Below are 11020 nucleotides of genomic sequence, written 5' to 3' on the forward strand. Positions count from 1 at the left end.
CCTGCCTGCATCCTCAGTGTCCTGCCTGCTCCTCAGCATCCTGCCTGCTCTTCAGGGTCCTGTACTGCTTTTCTGACATGTGAATACCAACTACAATGACAAGGGGAATGAAGGTGTAGACAACATAGCACCTCCTCATTCAGGCCAAGTCCACAGTTCCTAGGTCTGGTTTAGAACTGCTAAGTTCTAGGGCATAGGCAGACTCCAGGCAGGGCTGCTCCAAGGCTTGTCACAAACAGGCTTCTCCCAGGGAGGCTCCCTTCAGAGCCAGCATATTTTGTACACTTGTCTTCTACCTAGGCTGGAGGCTAGTGTCCGGGGAGGGGCTTTGATGTTCCCAGCTGCTGTCCACATGCATCCTCTTTGAAGTGCATTTCCTTTGAGGGCAGAGGAGCTTCATGCAGAGATTCTGGCTGGAGCCTTTGATCCCTAGCTCTGCCTGTCACACAGTAGCTCTCGGCCTGCTGGCACAAAGCCTCCAGGCTTCTCTGAGCTCCCATGCTGGGGAAGCCTGGCTCTGGGCTCAGTGAAGAAGCAAAACGGTGCGCCAGGGACATGCATCAAAGGCCAGACTCCTGGAGCTGGCCGAGTGCACGGGAGGCGCGGAGGACACGTGTGCCTGTGTGTGTAGACACTGCTGGTTCCTTCCGGTCCAGCTCACTAAGCGCCAAAACCCACCCTGATGAAGAAAGACCATGGGTGAGAAATTCTCAAAACTCTGCTGGGAAGCAGTACGGTGAAGCCTACCACCAACCGCCCCTTCCACGCAGTTTCTTCCCATGTATTTCCCTCCCGATCTCACCTGGCCTAACGCCCTGGGGAAAGTGGGGCAGCCACAGTCCCGTTCCTAGGTGTGGAGGTGGAGGCCAAGCAGCCGTACCACTACTTTAGGGCAGTCTGACACAGAAGCATGTCTATCAGGACACTTCACTACCTCGAATTCTGACAGCGTCGGCAGCAGTGGTGACACGAGCCAGCCACGCTCTGTTGGCAGAGACCTGTAGGGCTTCCCCGCGTCCCGCTAAGCTCCACAGCCACAGCATGATTTGTGCACCCATTTCACACATGGGTAAACCAAGGCCAGGAGCTACTGAGTGCTACGTGTGGCAGGGAGGCTGCCTCTTCTGCCCTGTGGCTTCGCTCTCCAGAGCCCAGCCTGCAGGAGGAGCGCGGCTCACCGATGCTGCCCTTCCAGGTCTTCTCTTCCTTCTTCTCCTCAGCCAGCTGGCTGCTGGTAAGTGAGGTCTGGCGGGAGTGAGTCCCAGCGGCCGCTGCGATGGACGGGACAGAGCGTGCTGGCCGCAGGCTTGAGGAATCCGCCCTGCCAGCATCTTTACGGGCTCGCTGCTGCAGCACCTTAATCATGGCATCCTTCTCTATGATTTTGGCATGTAGATTTTTAATACTGTAAAACAGAACAAAACAGACCCATAAAAAGCTATTTGGTTAGACAAACTTGAAGCACTTCTCTCAGGAGAAATTTCATTCGGTGAATGCGGGTGGGGCGGCAGCACAGTCTCCAAACTGTATAAGGTGTGTCTTCGCGGGCACCTCAGGAGATTCTGGGACTTTAGGGAGGTAGTAAGAAGGACCGTGGCTACCACTAAGGACCTCTTGCTCCAGGCTGCTCAGGGTCCCACGCTGAGCCAGTCCAGCACTGGGGAAGGAGAGAGAAGAGAGTGCAGGAGCCGTGAGGCTTGACAAACAGGGTAAGCCACCACCTGACTCCATTTCTCCGTTTTCTGAAGGAAAAATGAAGAGATGGACAGGTTCTCTGGAAGATTATCCCCCACAGATGGTCAAAAGTGAGAATGAGCAAATGTGTTCTTTTCAGGCTCTCACAGCAGCGCGAATGGCTTCACTAGGTAGCCCCGTCTCACACCTGCGCACCTAGGAGGCTCAGGGCTCCCAGGGCTCCACAGCCTCAGGAGGTCAGCAGCAAGCCTTGTCTTATGACGTCACAAGTCTGCTGGAAGTCGTGCACAGGCCATCAGAAGAGTGCACTGGCTAAGCAAGCTTCTCTCTGGCCGGAACACAGACTCTGGCTAGAACTCTCTGGGTCTTTGGGATATGATGGTTTTCTTTTTCCATTTACAAGGCTTAGAAGGTGAGAGACAGATGCCCACAATTGCTGCGGGCATCTAGATCTCCTGTCGTCAGATTCCGCCTGCTCTCAAAGCCTACACTGACCTGCAGTGATCCCCAGGAGCTGCAACGCTGGCCCTCAGCTGAGTGAAACCGCAGGCTCAGCCGAGAACCTTTCCCTTCCTAGGGCAGTGTGAGGAGTCGTAGAGCTCAGTCCTTGGCCAGGACAGAGAAACAACTGTCCCTCACAGGGCCATTGTGTGAGCATAGCGGGGGCCCTACCAGCACATGGACACCAGCTGTCACAGTGGCACCGTCACTTACGTGTACTCCATGTCCTGACACCTCCTGTTGGCCTGCACCACCTCCTCCTCCTCCTGCCAGATGTGGGCCTCCAGCGAGCTCTCCCCGTAGCTCCCATTCCTGGAGTGGTTGATGACGGTGGTGTCCCTGGAAACACAGGACAGGCACTGATTGCAGGAAGGTTTCTTGGTTTCCATGCAAACGGATTCAGAATGGAGAGGCCAGGACTGTGCTGGAGCGGAGATCTGCCCGTGCCCCTCCTCCCTCCAGGAGACCACTGTCTGCGCTTCCTACTCAGCCGCCCTCACTGGATGGTGACGTGGATAGTGGTGCGGAGGCTTATGGAGACGCACCCAAGGGACACTGCTAAAGCGCGCTCCAGAGCTCCTCTACTCAGCCCCTGTCTTACGCCCCGGCCACTGCTTTCTTAAAGTTGACTTACCTAAGATAGTAGCTAAGGAAAACGAGATAAAATTCAAAAATCAAAATTCCCTGACTCTTCTACTAACAACATCACGTATTAAGCTATGTGATATGTTGAAAATATATCATTTAGATTAAAATATACAGTTTTAATCTACTGGCATACGAATACTTTTATCATCATTATACTTGTTGGTGTTTCGACTTTTAATTTTTGGTCTGTTTTGTTTTCTAATCATAAGACCTACTTCGGTGCCCTGCTGCAGAAACTATTTTGGTATTTTATAGTAAAATGGGGGTTTGATAACTCCTTGGATACTCCTGTGCATTGGATACAGCTCAGTATACATGGTCTCACACGTAATTCTCATTTTCTTTTTGCTTTTAGTGCTCAAGCACAAACCCAGGGTCTTGAGCACGCTAAGCAAGAGCTCTGTCAGGACCGTAAACCTCAACACTCTCACTTAATTCTTTTTTTTTTTTTTCTTCTGTATTTAGGACAGGGTCTACTGGGTCTACAAGGTCTACTAGTCTCAATACACAGATCAGATGTGTAGTGATTCTCCTGTTTTCAGCCTCCACAGTGCTGGGATTATAGGCACGCGCCACCACGCCCAGTCTCATTCACGGTCTCAGCATGTGCCATGGGCCTGGCTGGCACGGCACGCCGGGGATCAAACCCCAGCTGCTGCATCTGCCTGAGCACGCCGGGGATCAAGCCCCAGCTGCTGCATCTGCCTGAGCAGGCAGTTTAGTCCGCTGAGCTATCAGGCCGGCCCTCCTTTCACCTAGTTCTTTTTTTTTTTTTTTTTTTGGTGGAACTGGGGATTGAATTCAGGCCCTTGAGCTTGCCAGGGAAGTGCTATTCTACTGAGCCATCTCCCCGGCCCCCTCACTTAGCTCTTATGTGTGCAATAGGTATTACTATGCCCAGTTCAGAGGCTTAGGTGACTTTTCCAAGAATACCCACTGATGAATGGTGTAAGGGGATTCAAATTCAAAGATGCCCAACTCCGAAGTCTTAGCCTTCCTTCAGCACCTTGGAAGTTTCATTTGTGCTTATGAAGGCCTCAGCAAAGGTGCACAAAGATAAAGACAGTGAAGAAGGGAGCATGTGTAGGAGTATGCTGCACAACATGCAGTCTGTGGCTGAGAACGCATCGGAAACTCAAGTAATACAGAAAGCAAACAAAATGCTTTAAGCACATTTATGATTATCAGTTCACCATATGGGATACAAAACCATCAGTATTGGTAACTAAAAACATTTTCAACTAGTTTTTTTTTTTTTGAAAAATCATATGGAACCAGAGACAAATTTAAAAGTCTATAATTATACTGTCCAGTAAGGATAGCAGCACAACTAGATAGATAATTGTGCAATTAGGTGGTAATTTATAAAAAGTTTGAAAACCTCCTCACACATAAAAAAGCAAGCTCAACCTCTAAAAATTCTGATCAATGACATCAATATATGTAGAGATGAAAAAAAAAACAGTTGGTATGTAAGAATTATATTCTTTGTTCAAAGGTCTTTTCTTATGAACATGGTACGTGTACCAGCAGCTCTAAAGTCACAGGACTCAAGGGTAGACACAGTCACTGCACCAGTTTACTTGCAGCCCCTTGCATCTAGGTATCAGCTAAGAAGTGCTTCGTCTTCCTCTCCCCTTATTATCAACAGATAAGCAATGCTTCGATTGCAGCTGCCTTGTTTCTTTTTGTTTTTTGATTTTACTGTATTTTGTGGTTGAGTTGTTTTTAGGGGAGGCTTTTTGTTTGTTTGTTTCTGGTGCCAAGGACCGAGCCCACGGCTCCCAGCTTGCTAGGCAAGCATTCTACTTCTGAGCCAAATCCCAGGCCATAATGCTTAGATTTCAGAAGCTTCCTCTGAAATGCTATTAAGGTTGGCACCACATTGCTGAGCACCTCTGAACGCAGAGTGTCACCCTCTCTCTGATGGTGCGAGGAAATAGGCCAAAAAGGGAATGGAGGCGTCTCGAGAGTTATCAAATGCTTGATGAATATACCTGAGAAAAAGGGGGGCAAAGGGAGGAACAGAAGAGTCCATCTATCCATGCAGGACTCCAAATAGGACAGAAGGAGAACAGTACAGCGGGGATGGCCCCACAGAATTTCCTCTCTGGGATATGAGCCATTTCCTCTTATCTAGTGGATGGTAGACACAGCTGGGGATAGAGTCTAGGGTTGGTGACTGTGTTTGGGGTCTTCATGGTTCTACTCGCCTCCCAGCCTCCCTGGGCAGCCTCCCTGTCCACCCCAACCCTGATTATGCACTTCTGTCCTCTTCGCCTACTCAGGGCCCGGGACCCCAAGCAGATATCTAATCTGATAAATCAGCAGAAGGCAGACCAACGATGACTCATGAGGGTCCTTCATCATCCCCCAAGGGAACACATTTACCCAGAGTGGGGCCTTAGGAACGCGGCGGGGTCCAGAGCTGGCATTTCCATTTCACGTGAGGTCAGTGACACGCGGACATTCTTATTCCAGACACATGCCAGTCAGCGACACAAGGAGAAGCTGTGGACACAAATGTCTGCTCCCTGCACAGTGATCTTGGCTGAGCCCAGACACAGGGAGAAAACGCTCAGGGCAATCACACTGATGTGGTGCTGGGCCCAGCCCCTCTGCAACTTCACAATGCTTGCTCTCTTTCTCAGGCTAGAGAAGTAATTCTACTGAAAGATGAAAACACAATACAACTGTGGGAGAGGCACACCTGTGGGAGACCAGAGCACGAGCTAAAGATGCAGTGAGCAGGTGTGCACACCTGCCTCCCCAAGGGGTAAGAGAGGTGGTAACACCTGCCCAATAAAGTCTAGATGCCCACCAGTCACCTCAGTGCGCGACTAAGACCTCCAGACCTAGTCTTTCCTGAAAATTTTTTTATTCTTTCCATATACTCTTGCTACATGACCTGCTTTCTCATTGGATCAATATTACCTAGGTGGCTGTACTTATAATATTATTGATTAATCATACTTTAGCCCATGTTGTACCCATGTCGTGATTTTGCTCTATAAAACTTCCTCTGTGAAGAGGGTCCATGCAACCCACTCAGGTTCCCTCCAGTCTCTCCCCACCCCCGACCTCAGCAACACTTGCTACTCTTCGTTCAGTGGCTGGGGTTCAACCCTGGCATGCTGTGCAGGCCCTGCCTGCGGGCACACTGAGACAGCGATTGAGACTGGGCGTGGCGGCACTTGCCCGTAATCCCAGCACTTGGGAGGCTGAAAACAGAAGAATCACTATGAGTCCAAACTACATAGTGAGACCCTGTAGACCCTGTACTAAATACAGAAAAAAAAAATCCTACTCTTAACTGCCATTGTTTCTTAGAATTCATTCTTTCATTGGAATATGGACTCAGCATGTCAGACATCTACCAGATTGGGAGTTATATTTACTTCCCCTATGTAATCTGAAGGTTCTATATCACTGATATTAGAGAATCTCCTCCAAATGTACTGACTCCAAACTTTGGTAAATTTCAAACAACTCTAAATTAAATGTACAATGTGACTTCTGGGAAAAAACATGCTGTGTGAACAGGAGCAAGAGGCTTGACGGGCTGGGCCTGCCACTCGCCTCGCCTGCGCTGGGGCTCCTCAGTCCAAGACCAGGCCACTGCCCTGCCCTTTCAGAGAACAGCCTTTGTGAGCTACTTTTGTGGATTCCGGTGCAGACTGAGCCAATTTTGAAAGAAGCGTAGGGGCCAGGGAGATGGCTCAGTAAAGTAAGCGCTTCCCTGGTAAGCGCAAGTGCCTGAATTCAACCCCTGGTTCTGGAAAAAAAAAAAAAAAGCAAGCAAGCAGGATAAGGCTGTGTACCTACAGGGGGGCAATGGAGGCAAACGAACACCGACTGTGGCAAAAAACGACCTCAAAGTAAGTGAATCTGGTTCCATTCCCTGTTTCACCAAAAAAAGATACTGGAACAAAGTAAGTGAATCTGGTTTTAAGTCAGCTCACTCCTTGACTCATGGCTCACTGCTAACTACCAGCTATTTGGAAGCTGGACTCAGGGTTTGGAACCAACCGCTGTGTCTCTGTCAAGCTTGTTCTCTTCGTTTGTAAAGAGGATAAGAGGAAAACTGTGCTCTCGGGCTGCTGTGAGCACTATCTGTTCTTGTCCAGGCCATGAAACAGACTCAGTGTTAAAAGAATCTTAAAATATTCTTCCCCGACATCATTTTTAAAGATCACACAGTATTCCACTGTGTAGATGTACTTTGCTAAATGAGTTTCCTCTTTTTGGACTCCAAGCTGTTTTAAAAGTTCTGGTATTTTAAACAACTCTGACTGACCATCGTCGGACGTAACTCTTCAGCCTCTCATGCTGCCTTCCATAAGACAAATGCAGAACTAAAATTCTGGAAGCAAAGGGAGAGCACCTATAGTTAAGTTATCCTCTAGGACTGTTATATCACTCAACTAGCGAGGCAGCCCTTAAACACCGTCTTCAGCCGACCCTGCCCCAGGGATGGTCTGAGCCTCTCCGGGCCCAGGCGCTTCACGCTGGTCCTCGTTCCAGGCTTGCTTCTCCATCTCACCTCTCAGCTGCGGCCGTGGCGGCAGCGCTCACGGCGAAGTGCCGGATGGTGCTCTCCTCCAGGCACTTCTGCTCCCACTTAGTCATGTCAGCCTCCAGGGCCAGGATCCGCTCTTCCTTCTCCCGTACCAGCTCCATGAGGGCCGGAGCAGTGTGTTCTGGCATGCCAGCTTGCTGGCCACTTCCATGTTTCTGGAGAGGGAGAAATAACACACGGATCCTCACAGTGGCCTGCACGGTGGACCGCCCTAGCCAGGTCTGACTGTTATCTGCACAGAGCACAGGGGCCCCCCAGACCCCTCTCTGCAACGTGTCCAACCTGAAGGCAGTGGACCCTAACACCATGCCACCTCGCCTCGGCGTTGCTCTCTCTGTATTACTCATGCAGCTCTGCAACAGACAATGTTGTACTAAGTTTACAGAAAGAAACCCTAAGCTTTAGAGAGGCTACACTGGTGGCTCATTTGCTCTCAACAATCAGCAGCAGAATGATGACTCCAACCCAGGTCTAGCTTCACAGCTCAAGAACGCTGCATGCCAAGCAGTATCGTGTCTGAGGTCGTACAGCTGAATACCAAAAGCAAGAAAGGAATAAGCCGTGGTTTTCTGGTCTGGGGCACTTTCTCTAGAATTCCAGGGCCGTGATTCAGATGTTTCTTGAGACTGGGTGAGAACAGGAAAGGCAGAGGAAGTGGGAGTGAGACCCCCTAAACACGCCTGCTCCCAGCTTCCAGGCTCTGATCTGGGCCAAGAACCACCAAGACCCGCCCTGTTAGAGGATGAAAAGCAGATTAGACACTGCCTGTGAAAGCACAGTATCTCTCATGCAAGGCCGGCTCATTTTTCAGTCTCTTCATCTGCATCAGCAAGAGGAAATAAAGCGATTATTATCTGGACACTCAAAAGCTGAGGATATTCACATTTCAGATATGTCCTTTAACTCGAGGATGCAATTTCTTTAAAGAACATGATGTAAGAGATGATGGGCCAGGAGGAGTTCTGACCTCAGCATGGCGGCACAGACAGAAAATCTCAGTGTCTCAGGGTGCTGGGCCCTGTCTGAGTGGGAGCCAGGATGCTTCACATGGAAAGAATGATTTCATTCCAGCTGATTACATCCTGCAGCTTGCACTTCCCTCGTGTTTTCCAGTGATCACAAATTTTAAATGTGATTTAAAAGAGCTGGTTGCAAGGTGAGAGGTATTTGAACACTTTCATTAGAACCAGGGAAGTCCAAAGTTAGGAAAAGGGCTGGAAAATTATCTAGAGCAACAGCTAGGGATTGGGGCTGTGCTGATGGAATAAATCCTACCAGAGAAGAAGGCAAAGTGACCCGTAAGGCTTTTTGGTAAACCATACATTTCTGTTCAATGTGTTTAAAACTCCAAACACAAATTATTATATTTATGCTCTTAACAGTGAGCAATATTTAATATGAATAGAGTAGACGGCACATCTCTGTCCTCACCTGACCTGTATGGGAAGCCTCCAACCCCAGCTGGCCAGCCAAATGGATTAAAGCAGGAAGACAGATGACAAGGCGATGTTTTTAGAAACTTTTCCAGAAAGAGTTCCCAGGGCTTCACTAAGCTGTTACCTATGCTTGCCAGTTTCTATCTAAATCTTTTCTGCTACCTTGTCAGCTGGCTATTTCTGCAGAATCCTCTTGACCTCTCATGAGATCATGACAACTCTTCACAGGCCCTCAACCCCAGTCTAATATTATCCATTGTTTAATAAATGCATTAATTTCAGTACTGAAGTATATAAGAACCAAGATCTAATGGGTAATTTTGCTAGTCAGAAAAGTCACACCAAGGGCCTGACAGGAGAGCTTCTGAAACCCATTTAGCTAATGTACAAATATTTACTGAGCATGTACCACATGCTGGGCGTACAAGAGGCCAAGACACATGGAATCTTTGCCTTCCATGTTCACATCAAAGAATGTCCGAAAGAGCTGCATGACCCTGGCCTGGTCCCTGTGCCTCGTTTCCCTCTTCTGTAACGTTCCCACCTCCTCTCATAGGACTATCATGGAAGATGTAAAATTATTTGGAGCTCTTTATAAAAAAGTTAACATTGTGACTTCTTAAAAATGCAAATTCCCCTCCCTCCTTTTCATGTACTTACTGATTTGCTTCTCACATCTCTCCACATTTCTACTGATTCTGAAATACTACCCATCCCCGATGAGAGAGCAAAGACAGCATGCTATACTAAGGGCTGTCAGGTGAGTTTCCTTCCTGCCAATCTTACTGTCCTGACCTATCTTTCCTTCTTGAATCAGCCACATCTCTGTCAGCCTTTTTTTCCTCACTGGAAAAGTGAGATAAGTGAAGACCGTCGGGACCCAGGGCCCCTAGGTCTTCAAATGACTCTGAGGGGTAATGACATTCATTAGAATGGCAGTGAGAGTTATGTGAGAGCTAGGCCTTCTTAATCTACTACTAAGCGGCAGGCACTGCGCTTGGCACTTCATGCAGTTCCTTCATGGTAGATACAAGTATAAGACGCGCGTTGGGCATGGTGGTGCACACCTGTAATCTCAGCACTCAGGAGGCTGAGGAACAAGGACTTCTGCCAGTTCAAGGCCAGATGAGGCTACATAGTGAATTCAAGGCCACCCAAACCACATAGGATTCCCTGGCATTTTCCTTATCCTGTGTCCCAAGCTTCTGGAAGAGTCCAGGGCACCTCCTAGGAGCCTCCCTGGGGCTCACTGGGGACTCTGTGTTCTTACGGACACCAAGTGGACTCAGCTGTGTCCCAACATCAGGCTGAGGGCACAGCCCTGTGTGGGTGCAGACCCAGCAAGCGTTCAGAGCTCCTCTCACGTGTCTTCAGAGTGACGTCCTGTTGGAGGTGGTGAGTCAGGGTGGCTGATCTTGCTGATTTAAGGGGACTGAGAGGACTCAGGGCTTTGCTACAGTGTGACCTCAGCGTGGCTCTAAAGGGGTCAGACAAATGCCTCATTGTCCCTGGGTCAGAGCAGCAAAGTGTGGCACATGCTGCGAAGCTTTCCCAAGGCTGCCCATGTTTGCGCCAGAAAGGGTCAGGCATGTGCATACCATTCCTGTGACTGGAAAACCAGAGAGGCCTCTGGGGCATTCTTTTCCAGAAAAGCAGTTTCTCAAATGATTCTGTGCTCCAGAATGGCTCCAGGCATCCCCTGGGGCCCTGGCAACGCTGCTCCCATACTAACCCACAGGCCCTAGACAGGAGCACAGGCAGGCTCTGCCCTCACAGCACCCACCACATGGCATGGTGAAAAATTCTTCATTCTGTGAACTTCATGATTTCAAGTAACTGTGTATTTATTTTAGTAGTAACATCTTTACTTTTTCTGATTATAGAAAGATATATACTTATTGGAAATATTATAAATAAAGAAGTATTGATAAAGAGACCCAGTCCTAGCCTAGGTCCGGTGAGTGTGTTGAGAGCTTCCTGCTACCCTGCGCCGGTGGGACCAGTCCCAGCCCAGGTGCAGCGTGGGCCGGACCCTCTCCCACCCCCTCGGGCCACCGCCCATCACTCCACCGTACCTCCCGCACCCCGCCCGCCGAGTAGGAATTTCTGCCCAGTTCCGGGAACCCCCAGACCCAGTCCTAGCCCAGGTCCGGTGAGTGTG

At 49.3% G+C, this 11020-nt stretch overlaps 1 protein-coding gene across 3 annotated transcripts in view; it reads right to left on the reverse strand.

Annotated features, from left to right (window-relative positions):
* Amotl1 (angiomotin like 1) overlaps positions 1-11020 on the reverse strand; it is a 100593-nt gene that overhangs the window by 4523 nt on the left and 85050 nt on the right. For all 3 annotated transcript variants that reach the window (XM_023709540.1, XM_023709539.1, XM_004626168.2), the window contains 3 exons: positions 7388-7578; positions 2410-2535; positions 1179-1405 (listed from right to left, as the gene is read on the reverse strand). In XM_023709540.1, coding sequence (XP_023565308.1) covers positions 1179-1405; positions 2410-2535; positions 7388-7578 — 544 coding nt within the window. The remainder of the gene's footprint in view (positions 1-1178; positions 1406-2409; positions 2536-7387; positions 7579-11020) is intronic.

The sequence above is a fragment of the Octodon degus genome, unplaced genomic scaffold, assembly GCF_000260255.1.
Source record: "Octodon degus isolate 3935 unplaced genomic scaffold, OctDeg1.0 scaffold00012, whole genome shotgun sequence".
Taxonomy (NCBI): Eukaryota; Metazoa; Chordata; class Mammalia; order Rodentia; family Octodontidae; genus Octodon; species Octodon degus.